This window comes from Pangasianodon hypophthalmus, chromosome 7 (assembly GCF_027358585.1).
Source record: "Pangasianodon hypophthalmus isolate fPanHyp1 chromosome 7, fPanHyp1.pri, whole genome shotgun sequence".
In the NCBI taxonomy this organism is placed as follows: Eukaryota; Metazoa; Chordata; class Actinopteri; order Siluriformes; family Pangasiidae; genus Pangasianodon; species Pangasianodon hypophthalmus.
In genome coordinates, this window is record NC_069716.1 from 17,014,648 (window position 1) to 17,038,430 (window position 23,783).

The following is a 23,783-nucleotide window of genomic DNA, read 5'->3' on the forward strand; positions in this document are numbered from 1 at the left end:
ATATATATATATATATATATATATATATGCAGAAATTATTACTATGGGCAATAAAGTGTGTTTTCAAAGCATTAAAACAAGGAAATCTTGTAAGGTTAATGATTACAGAAGAATTCGCTCCAGAAATAATACTTCTTTCTCCAGAGTTTAGTTTTTTTTTTTTTTTTTTTTAAACTTGTCCTTTGACCCCCATCCCCCCACCCCCCTGTTCAGATACCTGAGCCAGCTACCCCCAGGTGAACGCGTGTTGCGCGTGCACGCCGCTTTGTCTGGAACTGCGTTCACGTGAGCGCGCAAAGTCTACGCGCCGTAGACGTCGTACCGCGCGCGCGCAGGCAACGCTCGAGCACACGGCTAGTGACTCCAGCCATAAAGCGTCCCGTCTTGACTACTCCACAGCGCAGGGAAGAAGGAAAAAACTTCACAGAAACTTTCATTCTGTTCATTCTCTATTCTCTTCACACGGAATCAATATCCGAGAGGATACCTTCCAGTGAAAAGCTCTGCCGAAGCCGTTTTAATACGTGGTTTGTGTTTTTAACGTGTTTTTTCGTTAGCGCGGGGCTCTCTAGCAGCTGGCTTTTTTCACGCAAAAGTTTGCCCTCGCAAGACTGCCGATAGAAACCAAGTCTTTTGAAACACAAGTTCTCATTTTATCCCTAGTCGTTTTTAGCTTTGACAAACTTTTCTCCAGAAACGGACGCTCTGGGAAAACTACCGTGTGTCCACCAGTCTGTCGAGTCGCTAAAACTTTGTGTGCTTTTAAAGTGAAGTCAGCGAGACGGCGCATCTCCATGTGGAAATCCGACGCGGCTCTCAGAGATACATTTTAACCCAGGAGAAACTGTGTTTTATCACCGGTTGTGTGTGCTTAAAGCTTTCGGCAGCTGGACACCGCGATGAAGGCGATTGTTGCGCTTGCAGTTTGTGTATCCGCAGTGATTTTTGTCTCTGCCAGCCCGAGTGAACAGAAGTCAAAGAACTGCAATGAAGTCCGCACGGCGTACAGCTCCAAGGGCTTCAACAGTAACGACGTCCCCAACAAAGGAGTGTATGGTAAGCCTCACTCTCGGCCTTTCTCATTCAACTTTCCAGCTTCTCAAAGACAAGTAGGTTAGTGACTGACTCTGAACACTTTTATTACTCTTACCACAGCTGACTACAATGAACAAGAGATAGCCTGTATAGCCCAAGCTTCTGCTTGGAGTGGAAAAGTTTGTTGTGCCAGTAGCTAAGCACAAATAGCTTCTATAATAATAACCTGTAAATGCAATGCTAAGTCTATTCTATATCGGCTAGGTGCTGTATTTTCTTTTAACCACGCAGACTAAACGTCTTGTTGTGATTTTTCGTCGGGAAACCGGTGGCTCTTGTTTCTTTTTGTATGAGGAAGCAAATCGGAGCAGCATTTACTATGTGCAGGGCTACCGATGTTTGCTTAGCTTGGTTTTGGTGGTGTTTTATATACTTAACAGCACTCACACTGTGTCTGTACAGCACTTAGACGCAAAAGCCATTCAATTCTCCAATTCTAAACCAAAATCTTATCGTAGTGGCCCATAATGGCCATGTAAATGCAGTGATTTTTATCTTGGTGGGGGTGGAAGTGGGGGTGGGGGTGAGAGGAAGACTTGGAGCTCTTCTGCATGCTTGGGATGAGCAACACTGACTCCAGGATACGCTCTGTTTATATCAGTCCACATGTTTGCCTGGAGTAAAGGAAATCCGTGGCTTTTACATTTACATGTATTTCTTTGGACTATTTATGAGCTAAAGTGATATTAAAATGAAGAGAAAGCATTTCAAGGATATTACAGTGTTTTCCCAAGATTAAGAGTCTGGCCCAAAGGCCCGGCAGTGGCTCTCGGGCAATCCTGTGAGCTAGACTTCATGTTAAAAACACACCAGTCCACACACACACACACACACACACACACACACACACACACACAAAACAAAGATTTGTCTGTCTGGGACTTCTTTCACCTGAAGTGAGAAACACATGACTAGGATAATAGTGCTCTCTGTATTGATTGCCATGTACATTTACATTTATGGCATTTGGCTTTCATTTATATAGCTGAGCAGCTGAGAACACAGGGCCATGTCATATAAAAAATTAACTAGATCAGGAGAGTCTACTTTCTATCCCCTAACATTTAAATCGATGATAGCCAAAGCCCCTGTTACAGATACTGTTAATGCTGGGTTTAACGTCAATGTTTTTGCTTTACATAAGTAAACATTGTTATTGTCTCCAACTTTTAAATCCACAGACTATAAATTCCCAGGCAGGAAAAAGTCCAGATGTGTTATAAACTTGCTGCTATAGGTCAGATTTTATTGATTGATTTATTTATTTTTATTCCATGTTTAGTGACATTTCAGCGTTTATGTTGTAAAATGAACCCGTTTGCAGAGAAATTCTGATTTGTCCCCAGGTGGTTGGGACTAATGTGTAATTTGTGATGAATGAATCACTTTTGCAGTAACTGAAGCCCGATTTTGGGTGGAATCACTTTACCTGATGACGTAGTGTAATGTAAGTATTACGAGAGTATGCTCTGTGATTTTAGTCTCGTTCAAATCCGTCATAATGGTAATTTTTTTTTTTTTATGGACTATGTGTTTGCTTTTGGAACGATTGCATCATTGTTATTATTACAGACTATAAAATAACATGTAGACATAAACCCTAGTAATGTAATATGTCCTGTCCTGTTGACATGTAATTTACACAATTGATATTAACAGCTTTGCCTATTTTTTTTGCATCAACTTTAGCCTATTGGTCTATTGGTTCATGAGATTGGCATGTCAAATGAGACTGTAATCATGGGAAGTTAGCAGGTGGACTCATGCAAGTCTTAGTAGTTGTAAGCTGCATTACATGTGAGAAATAGAACAGCTGTCTCAAATCACGGACACCATTTGCTTGTAATTTGCCTTGTACTTTACACCAGGCCAAAAGCCCATTGTTTTCCCCGGTGTATCATTGTAATGTAAAATCTGGCTGATTGTACCCAAACTCACCTGCACTGATAATCTTGTTGTAGTGCAACTCTGGTTTTGTCATGATGGTTAACAAGAATGTGTTATAATGGCTTGTTGACCAGTCTGGGTGCCATGCACATGTGCATCTCACAATAGACCCTGATATGCATCGGACTCTTTTCTTTGTCAATAATGGAGCCTGAGATAATTGATCCAGTGAGAGTAACAAGGTCTACTGTTGCTGAAGGGTGGAGGCTTCTTAGAAAGCAGAAAGAGAACACAAAAAGCTCTGCTTTTGGATAACAATGTCTCCTGTTGCTAGGGTGAAAATGGTCCACAGGAGAACGTAATTGAACTGTCAGTGTCCCCTTCTGGTTTTGGCTTTCAGCACTGTTCCTTTTCACCTGGTAGTCAAAACATCTATTCTCCATATTTCCATGGTCCTGAATCCACATTCTATCCACAGTTAGGCCAAGCACATCCAACGCAGCACCGATGGCCAAAATTATATCCTTTCCAAGCCAACTTTTCTGCTTTTCTGTGATTAATCAGCAAGGGTATTATTATTTTTGCCCTCTGCATTTTTTTCGGATGGTATGTTCCAGCTAAGCTGGCCAAATAAAATTTTTCATCAGAACGGTATTCTTCATTCAGATGTTTTGGCCCGTTGGTATTGTAAATCATATAATACAATAATAGACACATTGTGAACTTGGTGTTATAAAGTTCTGCCATTTCATCTTCACCCAGAAGAACCTAAACAACAAGCGCACAGTTTTTAGACAAAGCTTCTAATATGACTAGTGATCCTCCAGCCACAAGCATCTTTTGTTTTCAGATTGTGGTGGAAAAATTATAGTATTTGCCTGCTGAATTTCTATCCTTTCAATTAAGACCTGGTGCTTGTGGGGTTTTGCACATGATCCAGGGCAAGAAAATGATTAAGTGTTTCCTGTCATGGTATAAATGTATAATTTTATTCCTTTTTTTTTTTTTTTTTAACTCCTTTGACAAAGCTGAAAAGATTTTATGCAAAAGTGTACCTAGACTAACACTGACATATTTGGCTCTCTATATTGTTGTAGTTGGTCCCATTCCCTTTATTGTCATTTACAAGGGTTGGGCACCATTGTTGGAAGTTGTGTTAACTTTAAATAACTGTGTTTAGTGTTTGAGGAGGAGGTTGAACAGAGGAACTATCTGCCTGTGTGAAAAAAGCAGTGGAATTAATTTTCCACAGTCTAATGGAGTACATTTGTTGAGCTTCTCATCACTGTCTGGGGTTTAAGATGTTTATTCGCCAACCAGTTGGTCTCCTCAGATCCCTTCTGTTTGTGAGATACCAAGGATTATAATATCTTAGGGGACCTCATAGTTACTTAAGCCCTGAAGTACACAGTTCCCCACTAAGGTCTGAAGCTTTCACACCCTCCCATTCCTAACCAAAGCAGAGAGGGTCTTGGCCTTTTAAAGAAAAGCCCCACTGTTTGTGATGGTTGATGATTGGCCTAGATGTTGTAAAACGTGTGTGTTGAGTTCCTGCTGCGCAGTGGCTCTTCAAAAGGAGAGTGGTTAGCACTGACCAGATTGGTATCTCTTTGTGTCAACAGTTTCTTATTGGGAGACAGCGGAACACTTTTTCCTGTGCTCGAGCAGTCTGTTTTGCTTCATATTGGCAGCTGGGTCTTATGTCATGCCTCAGGTATGGACAGTGGTGAAGATCAAAGGCTCGTACTTCTTTATGCTCGGAGGACCGTTCCTGTCCTAATTACTTTAGTGCATTATAACTGAAGAACCGGCAACCTCAGTTCTTCGACTTCATATTATAATGTACATCTATACATGTTCTTACAGGGGTATGCTTAATGCTTGAAATATTTTTGACATTTTAAATTGGAGGTCATATCTCATTCTCACCATATGTCTCACAGTTGCAGTCCGGTAAATAATTGACTAATTGTAATATCACTGCACTGCAGAGATAAGACATGAGTCCAGTAAGGGTCTTGCCATGCCCATAGTTTTTTTAAATAAGGTACTAAAAAGCCTTTTTTTGCTTTATACACACAAACTGATGTAATAAGAATTTACCAATTGAATTAATGTGTCCTGATCAGTTTCATCTAGATTTTAATTGGATAGCAGAGTAGTTATTTCTGCAGCAGAGAAGTGTTTGGTTGTGTTCACACATGCATTTATCTTGCTGTAGAAAAAACCCTGCCTGAAACAAGTCTCGCTTACGTGAGACTCAGTGCAGTTACCTCTGAGTTCTGTCTCATATCCATTGGTGTGGACTAGTTATTTAGATTTGATTTATTATCATCAACAACAACAATAATATTTTTTTTTCAATATTTAGCCTAGCTGTGATGATAAAGAGGCTTCATACATTTCACTTATTCAAATATGTCATGAATGCAGAAGTTGACTTTTCTAAACCAATCAAGATACTTTTGACTGTACTCACCAGTCATGACGCGTTTGGCTCTGAGAACATATTTTATATTGCAGAGCGTATTTGAGTAAACCCGGCTGCATTCTGGCTGTTTTCTCTTGCTACATGTAAAATATGCAGTGGCGGTTAAACAGCAGGGCTCGTGTGAACACAGCCTCGTGTTCTTTGTAGTGTTGGGTAAGAGCAAATGCATCAGGAATTATATTTCTCTTTGTCAGTGACTAAGGATTAACTCTTTTGTCAGGAAATGGGCCACTAGAATATCAACAGTATCAATGAAGAAAATTGATCCTGGCTCAACAGAAGCTGTTCCTCCCTGTTGTCAGTAAGATTGCAAGCTTAAGAACATGTGGCAAAAAAATATTTTGCCCTCTTTTCTACTAACCTCCCTGACCTCAAACGCATATGTTCCAAACGAGAAGTGTTGCTTAAAGATGTGTGTGTGTGTTAATGTGTTGGAAGTGTGTGAAAACCTGCTTCTGCTGTCATGATAATTTTTGACTTGGCTGGTTTCTGCTAAGCAGAGAATCATTTCTGAAGCACTGGAGCCAGTAGCATATCATTGTGGGTGGAAATGCCATCAGAAATCAGCATGAAATAAAATCATCTGAGAGTCTAAGGAGGAAGGGAATTATTGTCCCATATTTATATAATATTGGTTTTTTACAAAGTTATTAAAGGTAAAGTAAATTCACTGGCCACTTCAGTTAATGTTCACAACAAACATCATAATGGGGGAAAAATGTGATCTTAGTGAATTTGACCATATTTGAATATTGCATGCAGACAACAGTCTTTACAACCGTGGTTAATGGAAAAGCAGCCGAAGAACACACGTCGAATCTTGAAGTGGATGGGCTACAACAGCAGAAGACCACGCCAGTTCCACTCCTGCCAGCCCAAGAGCAGGAATCTGAGGTTTACCAAAACTGGACAGATGAAGATTGGAAAAAGACCAGGCAATGTTTTTGTAATCTACAACTGTCCTGTTTCAGTGAGCCTGTGCCCAGTGTAGCCTCAGATGTCTCTTCTTGGCGTGGAGCCCAATGTGTTTTCTGCTGTTTTAACCCATCCACCTTAAGGTTCAACGTGTTGTTTGTTCTTCAGATGTTTATCTGTACACCATGGATGTGGTTATTTGTAAGAGTGGTTATTTGGGTTACCTTAGCCTTCCTGTCAGCTTGAACCAGTCTGGCCATTCTCCTCTGACCTCTCTCAACAAGGCGTTTCCACCCACAAAACTGCCACTTGCTGGATGTGTAAACTCTAGAGACTGATGTGTATGAAAATCCCAGGATATTCAAAGTTTCTGAAATTCTCAAATGTACTCAAAACTGTCAGAGTAACTGAGATCACATTTTTAGAATAACTGAAGCTCTTGACCTGTATTTGCATGATTGTATGCATTGCACTTCTGCTGCATGATTGGCTGTTTGGATAATTGGTATTCTTAATTAAGTTGGCAGTGAGTGTAATTAAAAATGTGCATTTTACACATTTTGTCACATTTTTGCTATTTCAGTACAAATATAGGTTTAGACTAACTTGTCATCAGTCTGCAGATGGAGAAATTCATTTCAGTCGAAAAAAAAAAATATATATATATATTTCTACTTTAGGGCATTGGCAGCATTTTTAAGGTACCGTTATTGAGCTGGACGAAGATATGAGTAAGGGTAATTAAAGCTTCAGGCCATGGGCGAGGCTAAAATGACCTTGCTGCAGCCTGTTCCTGTGTCATGGCCAAGCCCTGTGGCTGGCTGACGATTTGGCTATCAGAAAGAAGATATGAAACACATTGACAGACATTGCGTGAAGTGTGAGTGGGTGTTTGAGGATGTATGAGTCTTGGAATTGTTGGCTTTGCATTTTTGAAAGTTGGCTCACTTTGTAGATTAGTTAGTGCACATGTTGAGATTAAGGCATGAATGTTATAGTGCCTTAGGATTGTTTCTACTTGGAAACACATGGCCTAGATAATGGGCAAGTCATCAGTTACTTCACAATGTGTGGAACAAGCGGTGGACTTGAGACGCACATATTTCCAGGTGGTTGAATACAGGAAGCTATAAATCAGCTACTAATTCAGCTGGTCAAGTCAACGTGCTTGGAGCCAAAAATCGCGTTAACATTTTGACTGTGCTTGTGGTCTTTGAATGTAACTCAAGTTATGAGTCTCGTGTCCCGTTTTGCTCCAGTATTTCTCTGAAAACCACTGGGGTTTGTTATCCAACTGTAACTGTAACATTAATTTTGAGCTGGCTTCTCTACGTGGTTACCCGACACTCCCCCCTGCACAGCCTCCACTGAGTGACGGCCCAGCAGGGGGTGGATGCTGTGTGTAGGAACAATTGGGTGTCCTCCCCCCAAAATACATTCCACATGAGACCACCAAGACCCACACACTGGGAGCTCAGAGCCCCAAGCAGCAACAAAGCCTGTGCCAGCAGAGGATTGACGGGCTGCACCACTGAGTGAAACTTACAGGGGGATTTTGACTGATGGAAGAGGAGCCTAGTCTGAGGATGAGAACAAAACCCAGGAATTACCAAAAGGAGCTGGCACTATGTGTGATTCAAGCAGGCTTGTGTGTGGCACTTTTGGGGAATAGGTGGACATCTCTGGGGCCTTGCCCAGGCTCTGATGTGTTTGCTTTTACTCATATACACACATACTCTCTGTATGGATGAGGCATGTGCATACTGACCTTTTCGTACCCCTCCACTCTAACAGCTTTGAAGCTTGTGTCTCTGGTGACATTGTTTAACTCTCTGTTCTTCTCTGAGTGAACCAGGCTGTGCGGTACAGTGCAGAGCCACTCCTGATTGACGCTTTGTAAAATCTGCCTGCACATTTGTGCCTTTTCCTCACCACAAGGCAGATAGAGGCCGCCACCAAAGCTCCTTGTTAACACTTCCAATTTGCATGTGGAGCTCCCTGGGGCCCATTCAATTGGCTCATGCATCCTGCCTTGTCTTCAAGAGCATGCTTTGTAGGAAGTGTTGATGCAGGCATTCCTTTTTATCTAGCTTTAACATCTAGAAGCTTTTCTTTCCTTTGTCCTCATTCTGTTGGGCCATTTTATCCGTTCTGGCTTGCTCCAAGGCCTCATCCAAGGTCTGGTCCCTTCTCTTTTATTATCCTTCATTGTTTTTCTTTCTGCTCTCTTCTCTCTTTCAGTTGAATTTAATACCAAAACCCGTTGTTTTGTATGTTTGCCTTGACAGACATTGTTATTACGAGGTCATGTTTAATCATGCTCTTTGGATCCGTTGCAGAGACGAACTGCACAACAGGGAAAATGTGAAGTTTTTGAAAGAAGACATTGTGTTGTCGTGTTTCATCTGTGCATGTAATAGAGAGCACTAGCATGAGTCCACCAGCTCCCAGAGTCTCTAATTTGACGTGTTCCATGCTACCCTTCCCTTAGCAGGCACAGCTCCAAATGAAACTCCCTTGTTGTTGTGGCATTGCAGATTAAGCCCTGAGACAGTTGCCGTCTGCTATTAATGATGTTAAAGGGAGTAATAGTACTGATGGTGCCAATAATTGTGGTGGTTTTATGGTTCCAGAGACACATTTTGTGGCTGTGGAGACATAGGAAGGACATGGGCCAGGGATTTGCTGTGGGTTTTGGGCAGAATCCCCAGTTTAGCTAACGTTCCAGAACCTCTATAATCCCTCCTAATTATTCCCATAAGCTTCATTGGGACTAGCCTTGATGAGCCTAAGACCAGATCTCCGCTCACACTGGTAATTCACACTCACTTCCCCACCACCTATGTGCTTCCCTAATCCCACTTTTACAGACCTTCTGAACATGTCATAAAGTCTTTTGAAGAGGATAAAAAGCCAGTGTTGATTTGATGTGTGCTCTGGGTCTCACAGACCTCTTTTTAATTTGAATATGCATTCCACTTTAGATGCCATCTCCTAAAACTGACCATACAATGGCTGAAATTAACAAAAGTATTTAAACAAGCCAACTCTTTCAAACGTCTTTAAAAAATTTTTCCCCCGAACATCGTTATGTAACTTTGTCACCAAGCCATGGTTTTCATAATCCCTTCCTCAGTGCCCCCAGATGGTCCAGATGTTTTGCTCCCAAAACACCTGCAACAAGTATTCAGTGTCCCATCTGGGGTGACTTCTCCTGCTTTACGCCCAGTTTTATCAGGATTGGCACTGGGTTTACTGCGACACTGGTCAGGATAAAGCGGTTACTGAAGATGAATGGATGATACTTTTTTCATGATAAGGATGCCAATACTGATTCTAATTGAAGCACTTAAGGCCATTTAAAATCACCATACTCAAACATTTAACACTCTACTAACCTTATACAAAACTGCAGTTTTTTAATTTAACTAAACTCTTCCAAATAACTGAAATCATTAAGACTACAGTGTGAATGTGTACAATATTAGACAATATAAAATAAAAGAAGGTTCTGTATTATATTGCACAATAGCTAGCTACTCACTTTTGTTATATTAACTTAGGTGGTTATTACTATGCTTGCTTTACGTCTGCGTTCTGCTAAAAGAAATTCTGTGATATTTCATGCTAGATTTGTTACAGATATCCCCCCTGATATCCAAACGAACATTCTTTGCTAATATCAGCCCAACACTGACACTGGATATCGCATCAGTGCCATGTCTAAATGCAGGAAGAGGTGGTCGGAGTTTTTAGATTTATTTATTGGCAGTTGTTTACAACAATCCTCTTTGGATATGTGCTGTATGTGGCGTTGCTGTTACTGTGCTTACTGCAGGAGAGATGCAGGTGATTTTTCTCAGCAGGAATTATCAGGCAGAGTGGAGAGAGGTTTGCTATTTGCTGTGTCTAAAGCCCTTAAAGCTGCAGACACATTTTCTGGCATCATCCAAGTTCATAGCCTTTGCGATAGACGGAATCAATCAGTGATTCCTCTTACCATCGTCAGCCTGAATACTCTGAGGGCTGGATTGGGGAAAGGTTTTAGGCTTAGTATGGTGTTTGAAGGAATTTGATAGATTTCTCTGAGTAAATGGAGATGGCTATGTTTGATCTGAAAGCTTTTGTGTATGCGGCTTCTACTCGTAGGTCTCAATAATTTATTGACATGGTTGCCTGTATCACATTGGAGATGAGATAAGGGATGTCCCTGACTAAAACATAGTACATTGGTGTAAGTTTCCCTTTTTTGCACTTGGCTAATAGTGCTGCTCTTCCCACCAACATCACTGCTATCCAGTTTCCTGAGCCCAACAGCTATATCAGAATCATTGTGGCCGTGTTGTCGCATTGAGGACTTGGAAACATGATCATGGGTTTGACCTCATCTTGCCAGTGGGCCCCTCTTGCTCTATTACTTGTAAATGAGCACTCAGTTCTACTGCTTGTCCTTCAGGTTCAACATCTGGCAAATTTCATCCCCTCTTACCTACACTTTGACAATGTTTATAACGGTCATCTAAGTCTTCTGCAGGTTTGCTTTACTGATGAAGGGAAGATGTAACACATGGGGTTTAAATACTTCTGAAGCCCTGAATGTTCTGAGGGTTAATGGGTTCATTTTGTTTTGAAATAGTGACCTGCACAAAAATGTGTAAGAAATAAAATGGCTTTAGGATATATGTGGAGAGACTATTAGTACATTATATACTTTGCGAAAAGAACTAGGATTTCTCCAGATATGCATTTTTCTCCCTTTTGATACCATGAGTTGCTTTTATGGTGTTCCTGCAACACTAAATCACTTTTCAGAGAGGGAGGAAAAGTTGTTTTCAAGCTGAAAGTCCTAGCTTGTCTCTTTTCATTCAAGCACCAAAGAGCAGGGTATGGAGACAAGGTCTTTTGGGACAAGGGATGAGCCAGGCTTTGGCGCAGGCTCTTCCTCTGTTGTAACAAAGTGTTGTGTGACGTGATGTCTGGAGAATCACTGCTTTTTCCTACAAATCTTTAGCAATCTTTTTTGTCCCCTCTCTTTTCTGTTATAGACCAGGTGATTTAAAGGGAAGTAGTATTGTTGTAAAAGTGAATGAAATTTTTTAAGAGTACAATTAAATGTGTGTTTCACTTGTACAATTTTAATACACGTTTTACAGTTAATTTTGCAAAAAGGCAAACGCAAACTTTGTACCGGTTCAGAGCAAAGTGCTGCTTGTTTATCAACAAAGCAAAGATGGTCCCAATGTATTTGGACTAAAGTTGAATCGAGTCTATTTTGGCAAGTTTTACTGACCAGCGTGATCATGTTTGTTGATCCCTGTAACATCAAATATTAATCCAATATTTAGTTAAGGTACTGCCTGTAGATTTTCCCTTTGTCTGCCCCAAGAGTTCCACCAAACTGACCCACTTCAGATCCTCTAAGAGTGTACTTTTGTGTGCATGCGCATGCCCACATGCGCGCACACACATTTGTTTGCGTGTATGCAAACAGCTGTGTGCTTTTGCTCTCGGTGGGGATAGCGAATTCATTCTCAACACCATTGATCACAACTGGTGTCATCAGCTCATTCAGCCCTCTTTTTATGCCCATGTTTTTCCTTGAGTTCATGTCTCCCTTCCCTTTTAACTGTCTTCGTCGTCTTGATGCATTTCAAGCTGGCAATGTCTCCACTTACCTGCCAGAGCATTGTAATTAGCCTCTTAGCCTTCTAGCCTCTTAGCTTTCTCTCTCACTCACTCATTAACTCACTCTTGTTGGTTGTATGGTTTGAGAGTGGAATTGCTTCCACCTGAATGTTGCTCTGTTCACTTGTCCTCAGCAGCTTCACTAGGCTGCATGGCTCTGCTCGGTTAGACTGCCTCACTGTGCTGTATCTCTGGTTGAAGGTCATCAATCACACACAACTCTGCCGGTTAACTTGTGACCTGATTGTTCTTCCCTTGTTGGAATGAGGCCTTACATTCCAATGTTCCTGCGTATCCCAAATCCCTAATGCATAACAGAAAGTCCCTGCTCTCTCCAGCTAAATGCTCGTTTGTCAGCTGTTTGAAAGCAAATTCATAGAGTTTCTATGACAATTCTGGAACAAGTTAAACATTTCACAATGAGCTGACCTGGGAAGTGGTGTAGGCAGGGAGCTTTTGTGTACAGAGACAAAGCCGGAGACGGCACACTGGGGAGGGAGATGGAGCCAGACAGAGAATGAGAGGCCAGATCCATGCTGTAGAATCTTCCTGGGGCTTCTGGGTGAATGTTCATGGATGACAACCTTTTGGAATGTTCACCAGTGGGGAGTTTTAATTGGTCAGACGCTCTGGCTGGTTTCAGAGGTATCAGAGGCGCACTAGAAGCAGAAGACCGTTTTGTGCATTGCTGTACACGCAAACAATTCAGTTTAACACCTTTCATGTAAGGCGCTATTAATGAGAATTTCCCACAATACCATCCATTTCATCACAAGTCTGCTTTGTGTTGTATCATAGCCATGTGCTCTGATTGGTAAGTTCTGGAATTGTGCTAAATGTTAAAGAGAAGATGAGAGGAACTATAGCCTTTACCATGCTACAATATCACCCTGGTTAATGATCACACAGCTGTCTAGACTCTTAAGTCTGTGACTAAACGTGTGCTGCTCTAAGGCTGACTTTTTGAAAAAGAGACAGACAGACGTGGTCTCTGATGAAATCTGCCTCTGCATATGCATTTCTTTTTTGTCAACCAAGTGCCATCTGAAAAAAATCTGGTTGCTTAGTGTTTTGACAGCTGTGTTTGGCAAGAGATTTTTAATTCATGATTTATTTAAGGAAACATTTTACACACATGCTTTCCAAGGACTTGTGGCTGGCTGCCCTACTGTAAAACATTTTGTTGCAAATTATAGTGGCTGCAAGTGTAATGCCCGATTCCTAAACCATTTCTAGGTGAATGTTAATGTTCCTTTATATTAGTCAAGACTTGAATGGACTCTCAACATAAACATTTCTTCTAGGCCATATTTTACTTACTTTAATGCTAGTACAAGCAGATGTGTACACCACTGTCTGTTCTACACTCTGTGGGCTTCAAGTCTACAGTACATTTCAGATCCTCTTCCTCTTGTAATCTTTGTCATCAAAACGTTTTATATTGAATAATAAAGGATGTAATGAGAAAAGTTTGGATCTGAATCATGATCATATGATATTATTAAAAAAAAAGCACTTTCTGACCTTCCTTCCTGTCCATTTTGTTAGTGCAGTGGGAATTGTCCGTGCCTTTCTGAAAGTTCCTGACCAGTGCGAATGTCAGCTGTATTGTTTGGCTTTGGATATCCGTCTTGTTAATTTGCTTCCTCACTAACACAACACCTGCCCCATGGGGTACAACTGCGCACCCATACAAATGCTCACCCATGCATTGGGATTGGATCTGGTGACTCTCTAAGGACAGGCAGATGGAGAAAATGTACACCAGTGAAGAGGATTCTGGGTATCTGCAATATGCTATATGGACCTGTGCTTAGTGGAGAAGTGACAAATGGGGTGTATGTAATGTTGTGCTGGGAATAGAGGGAGGATTTGGGAAAGAGAATACCTTTGGTAATAATGCTGCTCTTATAGAATAAGTGTTCTCAGCTCATTTTTTTCATGGTGTCAGCCTTTAGGAATGTGGCCAGTCCTATTGCAGTTGCTTTTGAGGATTCTAAATTCTTTTTACCCAGAACAGTTTGTACTTATTCGAATTCTTGTGTGCATTAGCTTGTCCTGAAGATGCCCATTTCTAATCAACTTATCTGTTGAAGTAGAACAAACTTATTTCTGTGGTGGAAATGAATGAAAATGCCTTGCTTGATGTAATCTGCTATTTTGTGACAGTTCGTATAAACCAGGCCTTTGTTAGTCTGGTTGAACTTTTATTGCAAGCCATGAGAGTCATTATTGTTTGGGCAAAAGTGTTCTAAACATGTATTGCTAGTATTTTAGAAATACTGGATGGAAATAGGGGAGAAATAACAATGCCCATGCTGATCAGCTCCATATGAGCTCTTGGGCTCTAATACTGGTTTCAGGTTACAATCATCCCTTTTCAATGCACTTCCATTGAGGTGGAAACTTCACATTGAACATGGTGTATAAGTGGTATAGAGCTTTAACAAAACCACTGGTTTGCTGGGGAAAAAAAAGATGTTTGTGGTATTTCCGCCTCATCAAGCTTTTAGAGGGAGGGCACTAACTTGTTTAAAACACTAAGAAGGACTTTAACTGCAGATCAGGAGCATAATAAATATAGCAATAATTAATATCTGTTGTACACCAAATAATGTGTACTTTAACAAGCTTAATTTTATCTCATGTTGTCATACGAAAAAGGATTTGTACACCATATGGCCAAACATTTGTGGACACGTGACCATCACACCCATATGTGCGTTGTTCCCAAACTGTTGACAAAAAGTTGGAAGCACACAATTGTCTAGAATGTCTTCATATGCTGTAGCATTACAATTTCCCTTCATTGGAATTAAGAGGCCCTAACCTGTTCCAGCATGAAATTGCCCCTGTGCACAAAGTAAAGACATGATGACAAGGTTTGCCAAGGTTGAAGTAGAAGAACTGAAGTGGCTCACACAGAGCCCTGACCTCAACCCCACTGAACACTTTTGGGATAATTTTGAATGCCGATTGTACACCAGGCCTCCTCACCCGGGATTGGTGCCTGACCAAAATATAGTGGAAAGCCTCCCCAGAAGAGTGGCTGTTGTTATAAGAGCAAAAGGGGAACTAAATCTGGAATGGGATGTTCAGAACGCACATATGGGTATGATGGTCAGGTGTCCACAAACTTTTGGCCATATAGTATATAATGATTACCAGAGTTTACGGATGATCTTTGCATGTGGCTACCTGAGGCAAGTTTGAGAGGAGGTTGTTTTCCTGAGCAGCCTGTGAGACGCATACTGCTGTGCTTTGGGTGTATGCAAGTGACACACTCAAAATGGCCTCAGGCCACACAGCATGGAGGGAAGAGATGCACGACAGATAAAAATATTGCTCCAGCAGCTGGAACAGAGAGAGAGAGAGAAGAGCGCTGAAGGCAAACAGTGGTGTCTTGTCCTGACACGAAAGCCAGATTTGGGAAGCTACAGCTAGAGCAGCATAATATCCATGATTTACAAATCAAATATACAGCCTTTATCTACCCTTATTATTCCTGCTCTGCTTCACTCTTCTGCTTATCCCTTTAATCTTAATTCTTCATTCTCTACCTACTGTAATAGGAACATATGTGTAGTTTCTCTGCTTGCAGGAGGGTATGTTTATCATTGTTGCACTGGGTGAGAAAGATGTACCCTGACAAATGGGAGTTTCCCTCCCTCAGTAGTAATTGCAGCTTATGTTAAGTGAAAATGAGCAGTAAGATATGACTGTGGGGGTTGTAGATTTGCTCTTGAGTCTGTTTTGTAGGTGCATGTCTTAGGAGTGCTCTCATAGAGTATGGGTTGGGTTAATAATAATTTTTTGAGTATTGAAGTTGCCTTTCTTGTTGATTTTGAAAAACTGGATTTACACTTGAACAAAATTAAGCGCAACTCCAGTAGCCCATATGTTGGTATATGGGATCTGCTTCATAAGTTTAGCTTATCCATATAGAACCAGTTCCAACCAAGCAGGAGCCATGCCTGATTCCACCTGTTTCAGTTGGTCTTGGCCTTCAGTTGACTATCAGTTGTGGCTCTTGCTTGGCTGGAATATAAACCTGCAGCCTCCCCGGCCCACTGCAGACAAGAATGGACAGTTAGACACCAAGAATTAGTTAGACACCAAGGGGAGCCCATTAGTCTCTCTTTCTGGTCACAGCACATTGATGTGGCGGCCATCGCGAATTTATAGGGCTGGCGGCCTGAAATAATCCCCTTGAGAATTTATGACTTCAGAAGGCCCAGGGCTGGTGGAAGAATGTGTGTGTTGGTGTGTGCATGCGGGTGGTGGGTCTGCTGGCCAGTGCCTGGCAGGGTCAGAGTGCACGGCCTCTCTCAGAGGAGTGGCTGTTAACCTTTGACCCTAATGGTTAAGCTTGGAAGCTGGTTTTGTGGAGCGACGGGCATTGAAGTCTGTCTGGGTTCTGGAGAAAGGCTGGGGGCACAAAAAAAGGTGGGGTCAGGGTTGTAAGGGCATGAGAGCTAATTTAGGTTTCACCCACATTCCTCTTTCTACCAAAATGGACTGTTGCTGAAAAACGCAGGATGTAAACAGGAAGTGACTTCTTCGTTAATGGAGAACTGACGCAGCTCATTTAGATTTATTGTGAGGTCACTTACCACTAAGTAGAAGTGGTGAAACTAGAGGAACATTACGTTCATGTTAGTTACCTTTTTATGAATAACAACTTTAAAGAGCACAGGCTCAAAGTATGTCACATAATGAAACTCGTTTTAAGGCTATTACAACAGGCAGAACAGTGTAGAAAATCATTTGGTAATTTGCCAGGTTTCTGTGGAACATGCAAGGTTTATTACTGATTGTCTTTGGCAAAGTTTTGGTTAAAAAGTGTGATTAGTAGTGGAAGATCTAATGTGATAGGTTGAGTAGGAATGAAAATGACTGGAATGTAGGTAGTTGATCAGTGAAGACAGGCGCTTGTGATCAGCAGTTTCAGTATAGTACTAACTAGAGTGCTTCTGTTTTTCAGTACCTGTACCAAGTTCTCCATTCTCGCTGCTTGCCTTTTTTTTTTTTTTTTTTTTTTAAACCGTGGCCTCATCTTTCCCAGTCTAACAGTTAACAGCAGTGCTTTTGCCTGTTCACTGCTCTTGAGCACGCACACGCACACACGCACACACACACACACACACAGAGCCTAAGAGGGTATCACCTATATGGAGTGGTACATTGCAGATGGTCTTGATAGACGATATGCAATACTTCAGTGTTTTTCAGGTTCTGCATAATTTTAATTGATTGAAAAAAGTGTTGGAGGAAGGGTTGTGGACAGAGAAAATTCACTCAGCCTGTGTTTCTCCAATTGATTACAACATGTCTTTTATTCCAGATTTAGTCAGCACATCTGATAGTGGAGTATTAGGCAGGTGAGCCAGAGCCCTTTGACCACTGATCCCTCTTCAAGTAGTCATGGGCTACAGAATTGTGTGTGGCACTGTAAAGAGGAGTAAGAGAGTAGACTGATTCATTAATTGATCCAAAGCATGATTTTAGAAACATTTTAGAAGGATTAAAAGTTTGTACCATGTATTATACTACAATCTTTATAAAGATATCATAAGTTTGAATTTTGCCCTAAGTACATTGTTATACCCATTTAAAAGTAGGCAAAATCCCAGAGGTGTGTTTTTAGTTTCTATGGACAGCTTGAAGGTACAGCAGTTTACTAGACCCAAGATTCTGTTCCACATTTTTTTTTTATTTCACCTCTGTGTGTTTTACTTGTTTCACCCAGGTTTTCTGCCCACCCCTCACACTTTGCCCCATACAAAGGGCTAAGTGTTAGGGAGAAATATGATGGTGGGAGGGATTTAATGGTGTGTGTGTGTGTGTGTGTGTGTGTGTGTGTGTGTGTGTGTGTGTATGAGAGGAGGGCATGGGGGGTAACATGTTTTGGAGCCTGGACAGGATAGCGTGCAACTCGTTTGTGTTCACTGTAATGTGGTGTCATGAGTTTGTGTACTGAAGTGTTTTTTTTCTTCCTGTATAATATTTAATCAGCTAGAACACTTCTAGACTTAGAATTTCCTTTTCATATATGTATAATAAGAAGTTTACTAATAGCTGGATCAAATCTCGTGAGTCAGATTCATCTCAAAACAGATCAAGCACAAGTGTGTGGAAAGGAGTATGGCATGTATATGTGCATGGTTAAGTTGTGTTTCTGGCATGGCCTACATCAGTACTGATTCAACAGCAGTCTTTTACTTGAAGCAGGGAGCAACATGAAACATTATTTGAATGAGTAATAAACCACTGAGCGTTTGACAACACTAAAACCAGGTATTGCTCCTTTTAAAGACTGTGTCCTCACTAAGCCACTGGGCTTAAAACTCCATTTGGGACAGGGCTATAGTCACTGTGAGCTATGGAGCCGTGGCTGTGAGCACCATGATGCACATGTTAGCACTTGATCATCACTTTTTTATTATTATTATTATTTTTATTATTTTTTTAAATTTATTTAATTTTTTTAATAATACTGTATTAGTGCCGCATCGCAGAAGTTTGACTGACTAGATACAGTGATCCCAGAGTTCTGTAATTTCGTAAAAGCTAAAAACATGAACATGTTTGCTCAGAAAACATCATTTCTAATCCTAAATTGAAATCAAATTAAAACTGTGGCCTTTTTATTTCTTATGTCCCTCAGGCACATCCATTTATGCCTGTTTTCCTGTGTGCTTTAAGACCTGGGTCACTTGAGCAGAGTTGTAAATATTGTAAAACGGCCTGTTTGGCTCTCAGCAGCAGCCGTTGCTGTGAATGAGTGGACGTGTCTGTCTGTAGAGTGCAGACTGGAGTAGCTACAGTTCTAGCAGGCTGGCAGGGAAAACCAAACAGCCTGTCCACTGAAAGGCCCCTTGTGTTGTCTCTAAATTCCAGCAACTGCGCTAAAAAGTTAGAAAAACAAAACATTATTGCAGCTGTGACTACGCATTGACTCCCACTCCCCCCTGTACTATCGTAACAAGTCAGCTTGTTTTGCACACTCTTCAAGCCCACTTTGCCTCACGGAGGCTGTGGATCAGCAGAAATATTGGACTCCAAGCCTTGAATGTTTATGCCATCTTTGAAAACACTTCTCCGCTGAACAGCACCAGTCACCATGGCTTGGCAACAAATCCGAAGACAGGGCTATCAGTGTACTTGCCAAATGAGTGTGCCGCTTTCACATCACATAAATCTATATGTGAAAGGTCAAGTTCACTGGGTGGTTATTTGAAAGGCACATGTAGCAAAATACTACCCAGTTATTTAAAAATTAACATTTTTTAAATGAACCAGCCATATCTCATTTGATGTTCATGTTAATGAGACATAGCAAGTCACATGTTAGACAGCTCTGCCACAGTATTCACAATATTAACTAACTTCCAGGCAAAACTCTGCTTGAAATATGAGTGCGCACGAAAAAAGAATGTAGACCCAACGCTTTCTCAACTTGCACTGTTTCGCTGTGGTTGGTACGATGATGTGAATGACTTCTCGAATGACACATCAGTGGACTAGGGTCCGGCTAAACCGGTCTTGTTTCATAATGCCTCTTTCAGGGGTTGACAAATCAGTAGCCAGGATGCCTGGGACAAGCAGATTACGTGTCCAGGCTATTAGTTTTTTTATTCATTGCTGTTTGGGCTCAGTAGACTCAGTAGGCTAGTGGACACCAGGGTTTTTTTTTTTTTTGTTCTTGTTCAACAGCCAGATAAAGAAAAAAAAACCCTACTCGGTGCTGACTTTGACTAAACAAAAGTTATTATTTGACATGTATATTTAGACTAAATGTGCTTCAGAGTTGTATGACTCATTTCATGCCGTAACTGTAGTGAGCACCACTCATTCTGAATCCCACTGCCTGCTGCAGCACACATATCTACTGTGCACATGAATTAGCTTGACACACACACAGACACACACAGACACACACAGACACACACAGACACACACAGACACACACAGACACACACAGACACACAGACACACACACAGACAGACACACACACAGACAGATATGTGGTACCTAATGTGCAACCTCAGTGTCTGATTTGGACATCAAATTTGCATTGGGCGGAGTGAATCCGAAATGACTCATAACTGACTGCTGTGCTACCAAAACCAACAGTCCTTCTGGTTACAAGCTACTTAATGTTAGTTAGAAGAAAGAATAATTAATATTCCCTTTGCTAGCTTATTAAAGCCCAGTGCACACTTCATGATCCCAGAACAAACATAACATGAGTCCTGGCATTGTTGCATTTTTTTTTTTTGCACTATACCTCCAGTTTTGTTTACAGAACAGACAGTCCTTGTGGTCTGCATCTCCCCCACCAATATTTCCTGCACATTTTCTCTTCTTTCTCTTCCGTTTTTCTGTACAAAAAGGGGTGAAGTCACATGTTAGACAGCTCTTCTGTTTATTTTCCTGAGAAAACATGATTTGAGAATCAGGCGTGCTTAGGCGGGGATCTCTCCAGCTGTAAAATCGTGTAGTGTTTTGTCTGCGAAGTGTAGAGCCTTGTCTGTGATGTAGTGCACACACCCCTACCTGCACCAAACAACTGATTGCAAGTGATTAAAGTGGTGTAGTGTGAGTGGTTCTGTGTATCTGAGATCTTGAAAGTCATGTGTTGTGCACTCGGCTTAACATTATCTAAAAATGTATCTGGTCCTCCATATCTTGCTGCTAAACATTATACCTGCCTAACTACTCCTGGCTAGATTCCTAGCTGCTAGTGTTTGCAAATGACCTTTGTGATGAGTTAAAACGGCAATCTATAGTGGCCTTCATGCTGGGAAACCTGAAGCTTAGATTATTTTGAAACATTCAACATTATCACCTACATCTCAAACATTTCAGTTAAGGGTGGAGTGCTTGTACCATGATGTAGTGAAACCCAGGTTACTGGGATCTATGCGTAGCATACCACAAATTTTTCTTACTGTCCCAGCTCTAGTTTCATGGATTTTTGCATTTAAGCTTCCTTTTCTTCTCTCAGGATTTAACAAGTAGTGGTTTAAAAAGCACTTGTGTAAGAGCTCTCTCTTGCTTTGTTTGTTACAGAAGCCCATCTGAAGGTGTGCCCTCAAGGCTTCTCGTGCTGCACTCTGGAGATGGAGGAGAAGCTGAGTCAGCAGAGCCGCTCGGATCTGAAGGCCCCAGTCTCCCAACTGAGCGCCAACCTGCAGAGCACCTTCACGCAGAGACACCAACATTTTGATCGTGAGGCTCATGCTCTCTTTGTCTCACACACACATCTACACAAATTATACTTTTCATGTTGGTCATGTTGACCAGGTTGTGTGTATCAATGCAAGCGCCTACGTCCAGCTATAATCCACCAGAACACATCTGTGCAACTCCATTACATGCTTTTCAAAGATTTTATTTTTATTCTGAGTCACGTTCATTCCTGTTGTTTTGTCGGCCACCTCTGCTTGCTTCTGCTCTGCCCAGCAACGTTTCAATTTGACCAAAACTCCCGGCTGGTCCCACTAGAGGGTGTTGTGAAGGCGAATGGTGTGTTACATTACGCCTCTTATTAAGCTTGTATTTAAATTCATGCCATATACAAATTAAAAAAAAGTCTAGACAAGCCTGCACACTTTTTATTTATTCTAGGCTAAGGACCCAGATAGTTTAAATAACACAGATAATAAGAGAGAAACATCATATAAGTAAATCATACATGCCAGAGAAATCGCTTAGATCTTATAGGTTATATTTAACAGAATGAAGAAAGACTGTGAACAAGAGAAAGAGAATCCAGTCAATAGACTCTACTGTCAGTAGGTCCTAAGGTATAAATAAGTGATCTGTGAAGAGAAAATTAATCGAAAGAATGAATAGAATCATCCGGTATCAGTCTAGAAGTGTCTTACACCATTTTAGACATTACAGGAAGAGCTTTAGTGCTGTTATTTTCCCCAGAGTAGGCTTAATCAAATAAATGTAGGGGTACAAATCTTTTACTACAGTGTTTTACAGTATTTTTATATATATATAATATTTTTATCTATTCACGCTAGCTCATTTTCATGAAGGATGTCAATAATGCACCCACCGGGATCTGATTTGAGATTTGAGCAGGGAATGGTAATTCGAACACTGCTGTCCGGAGACCTAGACTGTCTGTTCCCATCCGTCTTTCCACCTGTCCCACAGAACACACATTCTCTTACACATATACAGAAAAGCTTGTCAGACAGACCACACACACGTCCAGAGCCAGGCTTCCTTTCTCCTGCGCATGTGGCTGTAAATATCAAGCAGGGGGAGGGAGATCAGGTTTCTGCTGTGCTGAGGGTGGTGGGGTGCATGGGAACACGTGACAAGCCCTGCTGACTCACCCAGGAGGGAAAAACCCCCACATGCATGGACACAAAGAGAGACTGGGTGCCTATCATCACATTCATGTCATAAAGTCTTACAGGTGTGAACTCGGTAAATTACAAAACAGTGTGAGATGAAGTGGTTTGGGATGAAGAAGGCTGCCATTAGCTGCCACTTCAGGAGTTTCAGTATAATGCCCTTAACTGTTAATGCCAGTTAAGCAGATTCGGATAGGAAATTACTGGAGCTGTTACACTTACTAGCTGATTCACCTGAGCTAATGTGATTGATGCGTAGCTTAACACTGATGTCAGATGCCTGCTAGGTACGAGGGACAATCGGCTGTTATGGGCAGTTTTCACTCTCATGCAGGGGCACCTCATGAAGCTCATGGGGCAAAAAAGAGAGTATATATTTCCAATAACATCCAGTACAACTCCATTACAAGGCTTAAGTGACAATGCAAGCAACTCGGGTACCTTGGTTTTTGATTAAACCCGTTTTACACCAGATGCGCCCGCACACACGCGCACACAGCACATCTCAACCGCTCTGTGATGCTTTTTATTTCATGCTGCCATTGCTCTTGCATGCAGCGTTCATTTCTGTTTTCCTTTATTGGTTTAGTAAATATAACATAGAAATCTGTATGAACCTTAAGATTATTATAAAATTGCCACTGTGGTCATACAAAGTTCATTAAGCCAGTGAGATTTTCCAAAATCCTGCCCCAAATGTCCAAGTGGCTGTAGCATTTTAAACTGCGTAGCAGTTATAACATACATGAGGTTAGAATTTTAAGCTATGCCAGAGCGTGCACTCTGATGTATTGAGCTGACTTTCAGTAAAGCTTTTGCTGTGTGTTTTTTTTTTTTTTTTTTTTTTTTTAGACTTGTAAATGATACTTGATTATGCCATATTAAATACGCTTTTCCTCCTCTCCTAGTGGTTAACCAAATATCTGTTCATTAACTCTTGTGGATGTCTGAATAATAAAACAGCACATCCATACTTGAAACAAGAGCTTAGTTAGTGGCAGTCGAGTCGGTGTGTATTTGGCAGAAATGCAGGGCGCTTTAAAATGGAATCAATCCCCCACACACTGGCAAGACTGAGGAAATGTTATGGTGTGGATGAATGTGGAATTTGACTTGTACACTGGTGGCACATGACACTTTATTAATATATGTTTCTGTGGAAGAGAAAGTGCAGGGCGAGTATCATGTGACCTTCATAGTGTGGGGAGAGTAATTTGTCAGGGAGTTTTATGGAGAGAGACACAAACACACCAACACAAAAAGACATAGCATTTTGCATTTAGGAAACTGGATGTTTATGATAAATAGTTTTTCTAGCAGGGTGTGT

The 23,783-nt window shown here is 41.2% G+C and overlaps 1 protein-coding gene and 1 long non-coding RNA gene across 2 annotated transcripts in view; one reads left to right on the forward strand and one right to left on the reverse strand.

Moving 5' to 3' along the window:
• Positions 1-257: 257 nt before the first annotated feature.
• The window catches only part of gpc4 (glypican 4), a 32,656-nt gene continuing 9,130 nt past the window's right edge, over positions 258-23,783 (forward strand). Inside the window, exons 1-2 of the mRNA XM_026917574.3 lie at positions 258-1,056; positions 21,150-21,308. Of these exons, the coding sequence (XP_026773375.1) occupies positions 900-1,056; positions 21,150-21,308 (316 nt within the window). The 5' untranslated portion in view covers positions 258-899. The remainder of the gene's footprint in view (positions 1,057-21,149; positions 21,309-23,783) is intronic.
• LOC113528827 (uncharacterized) lies at positions 17,378-22,324 on the reverse strand. Its single transcript, XR_003402998.3, has 3 exons — positions 22,150-22,324; positions 20,365-20,458; positions 17,378-17,522 (listed from the first exon to the last, which is right to left on the reverse strand). It is a non-coding gene; the product is annotated as an uncharacterized LOC113528827 (long non-coding RNA).